A 16,512-nucleotide genomic window follows, 5' to 3' on the forward strand; every position below is an offset into this window, starting at 1 on the left:
TTAACATTCTCTCATTTCTCTTCTTCTCTCCTGCTCTGTGACTCGCTCCCGCCACTGTAGACGTATGACTGTCTCTCTGACTGAGGGAGTTAATGTGTTCAAGAGCCAGCTGTCCCTCAAATAACACACTCAATAATTCATATTGCACAAACACACACACACGCTGATCTGTGTGTGTATGTGTGTGTCTGTGAGTGTGTTGAGATGCAGGTCACTTCAACACTTTTTGTGTTAACTCGGCAAAGGAAGTAGCAACATAAGTGCTGACCAGTCTTGGACACAGAATTGTTGCTTGCTAAGGAGGCAATAAAACAATGTGTGTGTGTTTGTGTATCTGTAAGAGATAGAGTCACAGTTGGTGTGTATGTGTGTGTGTGTATGTGTGTGTGTGTGGAAGGCAGTAGGAGGGAGGCTATGTCCTCTTTACTAATGGAAATCAGATCTCTCATGTGTTGAGCCAGCAGAAGCAGAGAGGTAGATCCATCATGTCAGGCTGGGGTCAAAATCACAGGCCGACCTTCACTCACACACTCCCAAGTAATTTCCCCAAAACGTTTAGATTGGCCGGTTCTTTGATTAACAAATGGAAATGAATCCAGGGATCGGATAGACAGACAAGGGAATGGGTGCATGGGGTTGGCGCAGGCACTTAAATATCTAGATTTGCAAAGTTGCGTTTGGTGGGACAGTCTTACGGAGACTTGCTCGGGCATGTTGCCTTCAAATTGTTTCTTGCTCCCTCAGCTCAACAGCTCATCTGCTTATTTTAGGGGCTCTGAGCCAAGTTGATTTTCAAGTCTTGTTAAAGCAAGTCTAGAGATAAGACACAAGTCAAGCCTTCCATGTCTCTATGTTCTCTCTCTGAGTACTGACCGTTAAAATGTCACACTGCTGGAATACTTTATTTTAAATCTGTGTTAACACTGTTTTTTTTACACATTAATTAATGATAAAAACACTTTCATTTAATTGATTAGCTGATCATCTGAAAATATAATCGCAATAATTTAGTAAATTGCCAAAATTGATCAGCTAAAATGCCAACACTTCTCTGGCTTCTCTCAAGTGTGAATAATTGCTTGTTTTCTAATTGTCCGAGTAAATCTCCGGGTTTTGTAAAAGTCCGGTATTTTGAAGATGTCAGCTTGGGCTCTGGAAACTTGTGTTAGCTTTCACTCTATTTTTTGACATTTCGTAGACAAAATTAATTATCGGTTAATCAAGAAAAATATCTCTAGCCTCAAGTCAGATCGAGTCTCAACAAACTCAAGTCCAAGTCATTTCTAAAGCCCTCATTTTTGTGACTGAAAGGCCCAAAAAGCATATTGCTTATTACTAAAGGTGCAACATTCAACGTTTGGTGTGTGTGATAATCTGCTTCAAAAAGTCTGTCTGATCAGGCACAAAACACACCACAAAATACAGAAAATCTCTCATTAAATAACCAAAAAAAACTTTCTGGGACCCCATTTGTCATATTAAGAGGTTAATAGCAAAAATGGCTTTCCAAGGACTTTAAGTGATCTCAAGTCTACATCTCTCCTGTGTACAGCTGCAGTGTGGAAGTGAAATCCATGCAGGTGAGTCTCAAGTCTAGGGCAGCTGTGGCTCAGGAGGTAGAGCGGGTCGTTCACTGATCAGCGGTTTAATTTCCAGCTCCTCCAGTCTGTTGAAGTATCCTTGAGCAAGATAACCCTAACCCTGAACCCCAAATTGCCCCCGATGTCTGTGTTAATAACTGAGTGGCAGGTGGCACCTTGTATGGTGAATGTGACTCGTAGTGTAAAAAGGGCTGCGAGTGGTCAGAGGACTAGAAAGGCGCTATGCAAGTGCAAGTCTATCCAAAATGTTTTGGCCTCATGACCAATACAGTAAAGTTTGAAAGCACTGTGGGGAGGCAATCCAGTGGTTAAAGCCTAGCAACTGATATCACAGCACATTTATTGATCCCTCTATGTTTGTTATAGAGGCTGTTTGGCATGGGACGATATGAAAATTTCATGTCACAATTATCCTGGCCAAACTAACTGTGATTTAAAATATTATTCCGATCATCATCAAAATGTTTAAAATTCTTAAAGTGGTGCTAAATCACACTGGAATCAAAAAAAAATATTTTCAGTGCTTCACAGACAGGACGCTCGTCTTTTTTTAGTCATCATTTTTAGTGATAAACAATCTTATTCTTTGGGTTTTTTGGAGGTGGTGCAGTGGTCAGCTCTGTCGTCTCACAGCATGAGGGTTCTGGGTTGAATTGTCCGTAGGTGTGAATGTAAATGTGAATGTCTGTGATAGTCTGGCGACGTGTCCAGGGTGTACCCTGCCTCTCGCCCAGCGTCAGCTGGGATAGGCTCCAACACCCCACGACCTGAATAGGGCAAGTGGTTATAGAATGAATGAATGACTAATCAAACTTTTCCAGGCTTTTCAACTATTTGAAATACTGAAAACTTCAATTAAACGCCCAGTACCTTTTACTGGCCTGGTGTGGCTACACATTTTGACAAGTAGATGCCTGATCTGGTTGCCAAGCACTTCATTTTAATAGAAGTTCTTTGGATGTACAAAACTGGATTGCTGAGCTAACGTCAATTAGCTGTTTAGATCGCACATACAAATATAAATGTTTAAACTTTGTCAGTATGCAGATGCTACACATTGTTAGCATTTGTCGATTTTATTTTACTGAAGCCATGAGCTCCAGAGGGGACCGTGAGTCATTCAGAATGACCAGCATGACAAAAAACACGTGGTGACTCCCTTCCTCTGAAGCTGTCATAAAGTCAGAATAGAAAAGTTATAGTCATACTAGTTCAAATAAACTATTTGATTGTATTTCCCATCTTTGCAATGATTTCGTGTTCAATGAATTAAAGGCCTGTCCCTTATAAACGCCTGTCCCTCACATTAGCCTGTTGAGTTCAGTGATTTAAGCAAATAATTGCTTGGGCTACTAATTTAAGTTTAACCGTATGCCAATGCTTCATTAAGACTGTTTGTGCTTTTTGAAGTTCTGTCCTTGAACACACAGAATTTCTCAAGTGCGACACTGAAAACGGACTTAGCGGCTGGTGTTTTACCACACCCAAACACACTCACACACACTATACAGGAGTTCTTCTTCTCTTTCTGCTCTGCTGCTTTAACAGGCAGCAGCGACCCCCCCACCCCTCCCTCCCCTCTCTGCTCAGCCTCTCCTCTCGTCCACCCCCACAAGAGCCTGATGATGTGCAGGCTCCACAGAGCAGGACTTTCAAACGATATCATTACCATTTCAAAGAACCTGCTGCTGCCTTATGGACCTACAAGCTGTGGCATGTTATATGGAGCAGGACGTTGTTTGCTACACATTAAATCACCACCTTGCATCTTTATCTAAATGACAACCAACTACATGCTATGCATTTCTGAGTCTGCCGCCTGTGTCGTTTCAATTAGGGAAAAGGCATCAATGCGGTGTGTGTATCTGCAGCTGTTACAAAGCATCGCTACCACTTGTGTTTTCGCTTCTGTCAGTTACATGGCAGATACAGAGCAGAGACCAACAGGGAGGGAGCCCACATCACATGCAGGCCTCTGAGGATACATTTACACTGAAATAAGAGTCCAACACTTTAGAGGACACGATTCAGATTTGATTATTAATTGCCCAAACAGGCAAGGAGGCGTCCCAGACAGTGCAGAGGGGAATCTGTCAGCCCACCAGCTAGAGGTTCTCATTTAAATACTGCTGAACACAAACACACAGACTTAAGCACCCAGCGGTTCCTGCTGCAACATTAATGTCCTCATTTATCCTCTTATGCACAAATGTCAACCTTTGTTAGCCTCCATCCCCACCTCTCCTTTTCTCCCCCTTCAAGTCGCCCTCCACACCTTCACCGTCTCCCTCTCCCTTCCTGCCCTGTTTCTACTTCTTTGTATTTGCTTCCACACCTTCCACCTCATTCATTCCTCCACCCCTACCTTCACAGGCCCTTTCCCTCCCCTGTCTGCATTCCCCTCACTCTTTCACTGTGCTTTGTGCAACTCATTGTATCCAGCTCTCCCCCTCCTCCTCCTCCTCTCCCTCTAGCCTTATCCTGTGTCCTGCATAGATATTGCACATTTCTCCAACACATCTGCCTCTCTCTTGTTTTGTTTCACTGTCTTTTTTTCCCCTCCTCTCTCTGCTTGGGGATCCTCTAGTGACATCATCACTCCTACAGTTACCATGGTTTCGGGGGAAAGGGGCCGTAATAACTGTTTGGATCAAACAGACAGGCTCGGTGCTGTTGCATCTTACTCTAACAAAAAAAAAACAAAAAAAAAAACTAAAGGGGCTCAAGACATTCGAAGGAATTACACTTTATTACAGGATCCAGACATGGTTTGTGGGTATAAATGAAAACGTGACACGTGTGTGTGTGTGTGTGTGAGAGAGATTTTGTGTGTGTGTGGTCAGGTCATTGTTAATGATGGGTCTGTGTGAATGAATAAGTCTTCGTCGTACAGGTCTTCATCCAGGTCACCTTCCTCTTCGTTGAAATAGGTAGGGAAAGGAGGGTTGAGCAGGGTGGACTTCCTGGTTGGCAGTACAGTATCTCTTACCTGGAACACACACAGACACACACTTTTTTGTAAAAGTTGAAGTAGGGCAGGGTGATATTTTTTACCAAATACCTCGATATTGCGAGGATACTGTGGAGTTGCCTTTTGGTGCTGTAGCCGTTGTGCAGCCATTAAAACCAACATTTACTATTTTACGATATTCGAAATCTAAGAAGATGTCTAGTCTGTGATCACAGTATCGATATAGCATCAATATACTGCACAGTCTTTGTATGGGACCTAGCACTCTGGTATTGACTGGACACAGTTGTGAGTATTTGGCTGTCCAACATTCATCTGTCTCTAACAACTTTAAAAATTGTTACTGCAAATCAATTAGGCACAAAATGCCTGCATTCTCCTGCTTCTCAAATGTGAGGATTTATTGCTTATCTGCGTTTTATTTAACTCTAAATAGAATATTTTTGGGTTTTGGACTGCTGCACTTCAGAAATGTCACCTTGGGGACTGAAAAATGTGTTACAGGCATTTACCACTGCTTTCTGGCATCTTTAAAATCTAATTAGCAGTTTGGACATGCCTCCCTTTAGAAGCAGAAAACATTCATGACTTATGTAGAAATATGATTATTATAGTGAGTTACTTTAATCTAGGTTTTCAAACATAGTAAAGAGACAGTGTCAGGTTCAGTAGCAGGCAGGTATGTGCACAGATAGACCTCAGGTGATGCTCAAGCACCTGCTCTGTAGGCCTCTAACTGGATAAGTGCCCTTTTGTAAGATATTTCTTTCCATATTTTATATTTTAGTTTGGCCCATGGCATCAATTCTCAATTAAAAGTGTGTTGCATTTGAGTTTTAATTGTGCCAGCCTGCCCCTCCCTCTTCTACTCCCCTTGTTGTCACAGCCACCACAGTTAACGCACTCATATCGAGCACCCTTCAGAGCAGCATCCACGTCTCCCTGACCTGCCTTCATGAACAGCCAGGTAACCATAGCGTTTGCCCAAAGCGTCAGCATTGTTTGTCACTGCTGTGAAATTTAACCACTATTAAAATATCTCAGTAGCGCCAAACTAACCTAGGCAACAACCCACTATTAAGCTTAACAACAAGCAAGCTAGTCTGGCGTAAAACCACAGTGTCGCTCCAACTCTCTGGCAGATTTATGTTCACAAGCTCCCCGGAGCGAGCAGAGACAGATGCTGAACTTTTTGCCCCTTCTACTTGTCTTCATAAACCAAAACCTAACTTGAAATAATGTTTGCGTCTCCCACACCGTGGCTCTGATATTTCATTTGAAGAAATCTGACGTGGTTTGGTGCTGCAGGAACACTGTGTGCACATAGAGCACAGGAGGAGGAGAGGAAGAGCATGTGTCTGCTCTCTGGGATTCTTTAATTATATTTAATGCGTATTTAGAAGATAATTATTAGAATTAGTGCAGTTCTCTCCCAAACAAAACTGTATTGTTTACAGATTCTAAGGCGGCGGATTAGATTTAAAAAATGTGAATTTAATCTTATTAATGAACCAACACGAACTAAAGCAACATTTGACTGGATCACATGTTTAATTAAATAGTTCTGATGGGAAAGTAACAACATGAGAAAATATAAAAACAAGCCCTGCAATAAGGCATGTAGGGAAGAAACATGGTTGTAAGAGGCTGAGTTTAATGTAAATAAACCAACAGACACGTTTTCTCTCCAGCACTCGGTGGATTTCATATCTAATTGATGACCTCTGACATAGAAATCGTCCTCAGAGTGTGTCTGTGTGTCAGAGCAGCATCAAGACATTTCCACTATAAACTGATGCAAATAAAAATTCACCAGAATGTAGGAAATCAAGTGTTTGATGCCTGAAGTTTACCAGGGGAGGACCCCCAGACCCTGCGCTTCATATGGTCCCCACCTATGTTCAGGCAAATAAACACCCTTGTCTGCATGACTTTAAGGGCATTGAAATAAATAGCTTAAATAAACATGTGTAAAAGATGTGTTTCTTTTTTTGCTTGACCACCAGCTTCCAGAAATATCTGCACGCCGCTGGTGGTAGGTTTAAAGATTTGTACCCTCAGAAAAGTGGACGATCACACAGAAGAGCTAGACTCCCTTTAACAATTAGAAATTCAAAAATGGAAAAATAAAATTAGGTAAAATGTTTGTGGTGATTGTACCTCACAAATTCAAATTTACGACTATGTAATGGCCCAATATTTACAAAACGAAATGTAAGACTTTTTAAGGACCTGCAGACACACTTTTAATTTGAATCAATCATGAACAACATTGGGGAAAGTACTGATAGTAGTTTAATATTATTGAAACCAAACAAAAATTATTATACTGGCAAGATCAGTGTCTGTTTAGTGTTCCCACATGAACCTTATTTATTTACTTTTTCCGTGGTCTATGCACCCAAGGGTCCCTGACTCTGTGGGCTGACTGATTACCCTAAAAAAAATCTATTTAAAAATTACTAATAATTGTTACCCATAGTCTTAAATCTAATTAATAAACCATAATTGTTCTTTGTTAACATCGGGACAGTGGGACTGCACACAATGACAAAAACAAACAACAATAAACAAACATTATTAACTTGTGCCCATAAGGGTAATAGAAGTGGATCCAGGTGTGTGTGTGTGTGTGTGTGTGTGTGAGAGATAGCTGAGCTGTGTGAAATGCAATGCACATTTGTATTCATTATCGCTTGTCTGCAAAACAAATAATAGTCTGCGTGTGTGTCCGCACATACACACACACACACACACACACACACAAGGCGAACACAACATGCTGAGTATGGAGATGGATGCGGTGGATATTACTAACATCATTAAGGTGCACGCTCCCATTCCTTCACACAAAAACACACAAACAGATTCATGCATACACACACACTCACGTGCACTGCTGATCCAGCACTGTGTCAATGAAGATAGATCACACTGTCTTGCAGGTGTGACAGTGTTTTACAGGTGCAAGGTCAAACTCGTCCCTGTCAGAACACTAAGCATGCTGGGGTTGACCTTAAACTTTACACTTCACTCGCAAGTGTGTGTGTGTGTGTGTGTGTGTGTGTGTGTGTGCCGTTATTTTTACCTTCAATACGCAGTTCCTGTGTCCGGGGACGGAGCCGTTAACATACAGCACATCATACTTGGTATTGACCCTCCATATCTGGGAGAGAGAAGAGGCAGATGAGAGTATTGAACTGAAATTGCAGTCAAGGACACACAAGTTCAAAACCACGACTGTGTGGGTGTCGTCTTGTGAGCGTGTACCTTCAGTCCATAGGCTGTGACGGAGATGTTTCCCATCTGGCCAGGCATCTTTTTTCCTTTCCAAACTTTGGCTGGATCCTAGACGCAGATGATAAAAGACACACGCTCACATTACTGGATTATGGGAAGCCAACTGTTCATGTCTGGCATGCATGAGCATCTTATGCAGTGTGTGTGTGTGTGTGTGTGTGTGTGTGTCTGTGTGTGTCTTACCCCTCCAGGTCCAAGAGACCCTGGTCTGCGATGAGTTTTGGTTTGACCATGGGTGGCTGGCTGACCTTTGAACCCCCATCGCTTCATTACGCCTTGAAAACCTTTGCCAATGCTACACACACAAACACAAGAAAATTCACCCTCATTATTTAAAGTGTGCTGACTTCTTGCCTGAGAGGACAACCACGTACAAAGAGAGATTTGGAGTTTCTTGTAAAGTCAAAAACTGATCTATCTTCACAACATGCTGCTAAAAGAGGGGAAGAAGTAGTTGGGGGAAGCCAAGATGAAGCGCCAGCGAAGAGGGAGAGCTGGCAGAACAGAACTTACGATTTGGCTGTGACGTCCACATATTGGCCTGGGCGGAAATGTGCTGCATACAGAGGAGTGCCTGCACACACAACAAACAAGACAACATGACAAATTGTGTACAAAACTGTCAGAAAATAGAAAATAGATTTTACTGTGTGACGTGGAAAACATAGTATATGAGTATTTTTTTAAAGGGAACCTATTGTGCTCATTTTAAAGTTGATACTTGTACTTTGGGGCTTCTATTAGAACATATTTACACACTTAAATATTCAAAAACCACTTTATCTTATCCTATTGTCTGTGCTGGACACATGTATTCACCCCCTCTGCCTGTGTCTTTAAGCCTTCCTCTTTAAAAGCCTAGTCTGCTCTGATTGGTTAGTCTTACCATGTCTTTATTTCAGTGTTTCGGCACCATAATTGCAGCCAGGCAAATGACTAATGAAGCACAGCAGCACCTCTACTGTGAAATATCACCAAAAAAAAAAGCTTCTAAACACAACCGGACATGTTCAAGCAGGAGTATTATCTGAAACTGGGGAGAAATTAACAACATCAGGAACCAAGATTACATGTTTCCCTCACACTAGCATGCAGCTACATGCTGCAGTACACATTAACAAAATTCTGTTTATGAAAACAATATTCTTCTTGCGGTAGTGCACATGTACAAAAGCCTCTGAGATAGTCACACATTCAAAACAAAACAAAACTGTGCCGCAAAACCCTAAATGCAATCGGAGCGCAAGAGACACGTGACGAGAAATCAGCACTGTGAGTGAGTGACAGGAGGCGGAGCTATGGGAGCACTATGGCAGTGGCCTAGCCATAGCCTCTATTTACCCGGGGGCTTCCTGTTACCTGTGACCGAGAGTCACTCATGGAACAACATTACAGCCACCACATATCCAGCCACAAGCTTTATCACTTCTCTGTGTCTGCAGCTGTTCATGATTAAAATCCAGTTTTGGTTGTTTAGCCAGTTTAGGGCTAAAGTCGACCTCTACAGCCGAGGAGGGCTCACCTTTGTTTCAGACCTGGGGTTTGGGGAGGTGATTTTTGCAGTGGAAAGAGTTTCAGTCTGAACACCTGCAGCAACAGTGTTCTTGTCATCTTTCCTCCAGACAAAGCCAAAGCAATGGGAATATTTCCAGCCGCTAAGGTAAGTGTTTCCAACTAGCTTGCTGCTTTATGACATGTGTGTGCAGCACAGCTATTACGAAAATGAGTCCGCTGATGTGACTGTTGTATTTCAAGTTGGCAGTGATGTGACTAGTAACTACTGGTTACTGGAAAAAGTAATAACGTTACTGTAACGCATTACTGCCCAACACTGATGACAGAAAAAAAGCAGAATAGATCCCCTTTAATTACAAGCTAATGCAAGTGTGTATACCTGGCTTGATGATGGCGTTGTCTGACACTTTAAAGGTGGTGACTTTCTGTTTCGGAGGCACGCCTGCATTCCTGAACATCTCCATTTCCCCTTCAGACCTCTGCCAGTCAGAATGATGAAAAGAAGACATACGTATTAGGATGGAGGGAGGGAGGGAGGGAAATAAAGTGGTAAAAGAAGAACCAACAGCAGTTGGACTTTGGCATTTTAAAATTAAACGTGGGCCTGTTATGACTGTACAGGAGCCAAACACACACACACACACACACACACACACACACACACACACACACACACGGAGGCATACGCACGCACACTTGGCAGCGAGCATCTCTGACATTTGCTTTCGCTCGGCTCGCTCTCATCTCAGCCCCTCCAGTCACTCTAAACTCTCTCTCTCCCTTTCAACAGAAGGGTGAAAATCAGCCTGCCAAAGCTTCTCACTCCGACAAACTCTGCCTGACTGGAGAGTGATGTGGCGGCTGTGTGAGAGGGATTCTAAACAACTTCACGTTCGACACCGGCCCATCAAGCATCTATCAAGACTCAATGAATAAATTACACTTTGATTTATTCATCCTTGTTTATCTTTTTTTTTTCCTTAAAAAAATGGATGGAACATACAAAAAGGAAAAAGTCCTCCTCATACATACTAAGAGGAGATTTTCTTAAAAAAACAATACCTGCCTTAAACTGTCTTCCCATTCTGAAAAGCAAGTACAGGTTCACAGAGCAAACTGAAGAGCCATTGTTGCTGTCTATCACTTCAGGTTGCAGTGTGTGTGTGTGTGTTATAGAGGTCAGATATGCAGTCTGAGGCTGTGATGGGACCTTAGAGTTTATTATGAGCATGAAAGACACTTCTAAATGTGCGAGGGCTTGTCATTGTAAGTGGGACGTAGCGGCAATGAAATCTATTGGATTCTGCTCATTTAGACACCAAAGATGAAATATACTCACTGATGGTCGGGTATAATTTCCTGACTACGGATCTGTATTCATAAAAGGTCCTAAAACTGGGAGGCCTGATATGAGCTCAGTGCTACAGGGAAATGACAAAATTCAGTTATGCTTCCATAAAGCTGTCACACTGATTAGATTTTTTTGCATGATTATGAAATGTAGCCAGAACTAAAATGAGCAGAAATGGACGTTGTGATGTGATAAAGTATTTGGCACCGGCCGCTCTGCTGGCATTAAGAGCAAAGTGACTGGTGTGATTAGATATTAGGGATGCAACTTACAATTAATTTCAGTAATTAATCTGCAGATTGTTTTTGTGTTTTCATATTTGATTAACTGTTTAGCCTATAAAATGTCAAAATGTTCTAAGAAATGCTCATCGCAATTTCCCAGAACCCAAAGTGACATCTTAAATTTGCTTCATTTGTCCAACCAACTGTCCAAAACCCACAGACTCACCATTTAGTATCATACATGATGAAGAAAAGCAGCTAATTTTCATATTTAAGAAGCTTTAACCAGCAAATGTTTGACATTTTTGCTTGAAAAATGACTGAACGATGATCAAAATAGTTGCCAATTAACTGTCTTTCAATCAACTATACAGCTAATTAATGGGGCTACACATTGCAGGTCGACTAGACATGATATTCTTAGACATTAAATATCAGTATAAATTAAATGGATAAACAAGTCATCAGTTTTAGCCCTGTTTATGATTGATATAATTATTGTTATATGTAAAGTAACTGTCTAAAATTTGCGTCAGATGACCCATTAATCAAATAATTTGTGTAGTCAAAATTGTGACTTAAAATTGTTGTTGCTCAGCCTCTAACTTTGTGAAAGTTCAAACAACTGAGTGAATGGCTGCTTGTTAAGTCGAGTAATCTCGGAACCTCTCAGTCTCACGACAATGAGTCTCTGGGGGCAACAACAAATATTTCCAGAGTTCCAGAGTAGCCAGCAAATATTAGGGCCGAGACTTCCTCTTCTGTATGCTGATCATTTCAGCTAATCTCTATAAACAGACAGACCATCAGAAGACAGCCAATGGGTTGTGAGGCCGCATTTCGGCCAATGCTTTCCACACTGGCCGTTTCCCTGATGCTCAAACATGATTGGTCAATACTACTTGGATTACAAATGGAAACCAGAACATTGCCCACAGATTCTGCATACATATGTGGATATCTTTTAATAAAGAATAAAAGATGAGTAACGTTGGCAATTTCTCAAGCTATTGGGAGGCAAAAATAAATGAGCACACAATAATAATTATGTTTCTGTGTAGGCAGAGCTGCTGATTATAAATACTGCTGGCCCATTGCTGAACACAAAAATGTTTTTTAATCATTATATATTTTCAAAAAAGGTCAAATTGACAAAGAAACTCTTCCAACTCATTTCAGAAACTTTTGCTTTTGCTTAAAGTTTAACTATGTAACTTTTGATAGAAATAACACATTACTACACTGAATGAAAAGGTGAATTCAGAGGCGATTAACATACCATGCTGAATTCAATACTGAGGAATTTGGCTGCTACGGCCTCAAGCCTAGTTCACATTACACAATTTTCACTGTGATTTTGACGTCGCAGGGGATCTTGAAAGCCACCTTGGGTCGGAGGTGAGTCGGCAGATTGTCTGCCACAACGAGTCCTCATGTGTGAACAAGCCTACGAGCAAGTCGCCCCCTCGTCTGTGACTGGGACTGGATATCTGGCATGCTAGAAAACTGGAGAAGTCCGACACGACTGACAAAGAGCATCAGCCAATGAGAGGCGGGATACGTCCCACGTCAGCACTCAGGAGGACAGAAGAAATGTGAGGAGGACAAGCCGCAGGGTTGCCAGGTCCGCTTATTAGCCGCAACTTTGGGCTTGTTTCTAAAGTGGAGTTGCTTATTTGGGCTTGCTCTCTAAACGTCGCCTTTCTCTCTATATATATCCATTGAATAAGTTATTTAAATGCATGATAGTCGCTTCTTTTGGGCTTGTTTCCATAGCCCTGGTTGCTTGTTTCTCTCCCAAGATCTGGCAACACTGACAAGCCGGCAAGCAACTACAACAATGGCGGCGTCCACAGGATCACAGGGAGCGCGTTGTGTTTGGACCCAGGCCCTGGAGGCAGATCTGATTCAACGCTGGGAAGAATATCCATGCCTTTACGATGTGTCGTCTCCAAGTTTGGTGACGTCACCGCATTATCTGGGGCTCTGTCGGCGAGGGCTCGGTGGAGAAATCTTGTGGTGTGCACACACGGGTCGTAACGTAGTTGCCGAGACTCCCGCTGACAGAAACACACCTCGCCAGGTATGAACACTCAAAAGATTACGATAGTCTCCGCGACGCAAAATCAGGGTGAAAATCGTGTAATGTGAACTAGGCTTTGCTTGGTCCAGTATGACCAGTAGCTCAGGGTGGCTAATGTTGGCAAACTCAAACAGTGTTTCCCCTACCATTACATTAGTGGGAGCCTTTTAATTGTTGGCTTCAGCCTCTCATGGTGAAACAAAGCAGAGGCATTTCAGTTTTCTGTGATTATTCTCACAGGTTTATTACTTATCAAATCATAACCCAAGTGATATTTTTGTTTTCCTAAAATGTACTTTTTAAAAACCTGCAGTAAATACTTTTTACACTATTCGGTCTCTACCAACTCCTGAGAGAAATATCAGGCTCTCTAGCTGCTAGATTCTCTACTATGTTCACCAGCTGGCCTGTTACTGTGTCCTTCTGCAGTTTGGTGCTGAGCAGGCGGTGTACAGTGGCTTTTCAGAGCTTTTTCATTGAAAACAGCTGCCTGCTGCGTCTGTCTGTCCACAAATACCATTTCACAGCAAAGATAAAAACCTCACACGTTTTTTTTTTTTTTCATGACATTTACAGCTGTTTCTTACATGGAATGGTGATACGTTTTTCCCTCCTACCACAAGGGCGGCAGAGCGTCCGTCATTTTCTTCCTTGGACAGGTGCTTTATTACATGGCAGTCCTGCACCTGGAAAAAGGAACAGAGGCTGGATTAACATTAGTCACAGCCTGATTGCGGTTTTCTCTGTGCTACTTCTTTCCTCCTGACCTACATAACCACCTACGTGACCAACACAAAAAAAATACAAGCCCCTGGTGTAAAACATTTCAACATGGGGCCCCTGCTAACTCAATCAACAACAGAAATACATCACAGGCATTTAGCAATACATGTTACATAAGAAGTAAATCAGAGGATGAGAAAAGAGGAGGAAAATGTTTTCTTATGAAGCAACAATGAAGCCTGTGCTGTATTTATTCACTGCATTATGACGCACTTTCAGTTTCGCTTCAGATAGAATGTGTGCCAAAGTGGTGGGAGTACTTTCTCCCTGAGAAAGTAAATTTAAATGCTCTACTTTTCATCTAGCACAGAGCGTTCTTGTGTCAGCCGAAAAGAATCAAATGACTAAATGTGACAAAAGTGAATCAGCAGATGGGGGTAGAAGCTACTGTATGGCCTTGAATATGATATCAAGTGGAGGTGATGACAAAGTTTAAAAAGTCTGAGTATTAACACTGACATTTTACTGAAATTGCAATAGAAGTTTTTTGTGCTACCCACTAAAGTATGTCATTATCAATAAAGAACAGAATAAACACAGATGGACCCGCGGTCTGCCATCAATTTACTTCGCTGACAGAATAGTTGATGAGATTAAAACGTGATCTGAATAAACCTGACTAGGAATATCTCCTCTTTGCACCTTGTACGATCAAAGGCTGCAGGTGAGGTTTCGAGCTGTTCAATATTTGCTAGTGTTCCCCCTCACTCCACAGAACAATCCAATTTATCTGACTGCTTTTCTGACCTGCTGGTCATTTCATTATGGATGACTAAGAGGTATTATCATTCCTGAAGAATACAGGCAGCTGTTTTGATGCAAAGCTGAGGCACAACACAGAAGACAACAGGTGTGTGTGTGTGTGTGCTACCTGCAACATGGTGACTACATGTCTTTCTCCTGTTTTCGTCCAGATAGGAGCCATCCCCAGCTTCACGGCTACTAACCCAACTCTTTGACTACCTGTAAAGATGGACAGATGAAAAGACTGTTTAAGTGCGAGCCAACAGGTAGAAGATTCACGATGTACACAGCTCTCAGTATTGATAACACCAACCCTCTGTCCATTGATGACGCTCCCAGGGTTCATCTTTGAGGGGGTTTAGCTTTTCAGCTGTTTGTTTTCTGTATTCCTCTGCCATACTCTTCCTCATGTACTCCTGGTTGTCCTTTGTGAGGTGTTCCTCAAACCATGTTGTGGTCTTCACTGTCCTGATACAGCCCAATGAATGGGCAGGACTGCCAGATAAAAAAAAAGGAAGTTATTTACAAAGACGACAATCACGTATGTCCAGAGCTACACTAATAATCAGGCTCACACAGAATCTGCAGACGCAGAATTCTGACACCTCCTCAGATTTTTAAAAAAAAATGTTGTCTTAAATAAATATTGTCCGTCACATTATCAGCACAAAATAACTTAATATTAAAAAATGTAAAAACACAGTACACTAAATTCTGCAGGTTTTCATTCTGGATCACTGCTCATAACTGTTAAAAAAATGTCCAATCAAAACAAGACTGTCAGGTAGCATATATGCATATGTACATATGTATTATAGAGCTGCAACTGACAATTATTTTGTCCTGCTGAATAATGTTCAGGTTTTTTTGTCAATTAATTTTGAGTCGATGAAAAGAAAACTGCTGATCACAATTTCCCATTGTACAAGGTGGCAACTACACATCGTTAATTCTGTCTGACAAACAGCCTCAAAATCAAACATGTGCCGTTTATAATGCTACGAGACAGAGATAGGCAGCAAATTGTCACATAAGGGAGAAGCTGACCTGGTATTTCTGACTAACTAATTGCAAACTAACTTGCTCCTTTATTCTTTTTGAAGATCATAACTCAAGAAATTTGCATTGCAGCGTCAGATCTCATGCTGCTCTGTCACTTTACTTTACAAAGTCACTTCAGTCACTGCAGTGTCCTTGCTGATGAGTAATGAGCAGGACAGTTTGTGCATTTTAAGTGCATAAATGCCACTGTTTAATTACGAGTCAAGACAGAAATAAATAAAAAGAGGCCTGAATGAACCCTGGTGACATTTTGTCATATTAAAGTCTGCCCACGTCTACTTGCAGATGGCTACAAACACATTACTCATTTGTAACTGTAGACTGGGACTGTGGAGTGGTTCATCAGTTTTGTCCTTTACAACAGTGTCTAAATTGATCTTTAAGTAACATTATTTCGCGTAGGAGAGTGAAAATAAAACACAAACACAACACAAACGCCCCGATGTGTTATATCAATTATAATTCACTGGGAAGTAGAGGCAAGCTAGCGTTACTTATAAAGAGAAAATTGTAACATTAGCTAGTTAATTAGCAAACAAAATGCCCTGGTATAAAAGCAAAGGAAAACCAAAGCAGCCCCATTTAACGAAGCTACATGCTAAAGTTAACTTCAGTTACATTAGCACAACTAGCCACTTAGCATTAGCCACCTTTCAGCCGTTGCTCGCAGAGAAATGAGACGAGTTCCCCGCTGGAGAAGAAACCGACAGCTCCACGCCGCCATTTTGTTCTTTAATATATACACTTCCACATAAATATAAGAAGAATTACACTCAAACTAGAGGAGCATGGGGCTCTCACAACAAATGCACACCCATGCCTTCGTTTTCGTCCTGTCCTAATGTCACCCTGGCTACTTCCGGTACGTGACAAAACAG

The 16,512-nt window shown here is 41.7% G+C and overlaps 1 protein-coding gene across 1 annotated transcript; it reads right to left on the reverse strand.

The window, feature by feature from the left end:
* Positions 1-4,331: 4,331 nt before the first annotated feature.
* mrpl3 (mitochondrial ribosomal protein L3) lies at positions 4,332-16,504 on the reverse strand. The gene is made up of 10 exons (XM_050035091.1): positions 16,285-16,504; positions 14,886-15,067; positions 14,700-14,791; positions 13,633-13,731; positions 9,767-9,866; positions 8,386-8,446; positions 8,056-8,167; positions 7,843-7,920; positions 7,661-7,738; positions 4,332-4,590 (listed from the first exon to the last, which is right to left on the reverse strand). Exons 1-10 carry the CDS (start codon positions 16,356-16,358, stop codon positions 4,441-4,443), a joined length of 1,026 nt encoding a protein of 341 aa, XP_049891048.1. The 5' UTR covers positions 16,359-16,504; the 3' UTR covers positions 4,332-4,440.
* Between the last annotated feature and the right edge of the window lie 8 nt (positions 16,505-16,512).

This window comes from Epinephelus moara, chromosome 22, assembly GCF_006386435.1.
Source record: "Epinephelus moara isolate mb chromosome 22, YSFRI_EMoa_1.0, whole genome shotgun sequence".
Classification (NCBI taxonomy): Eukaryota; Metazoa; Chordata; class Actinopteri; order Perciformes; family Serranidae; genus Epinephelus; species Epinephelus moara.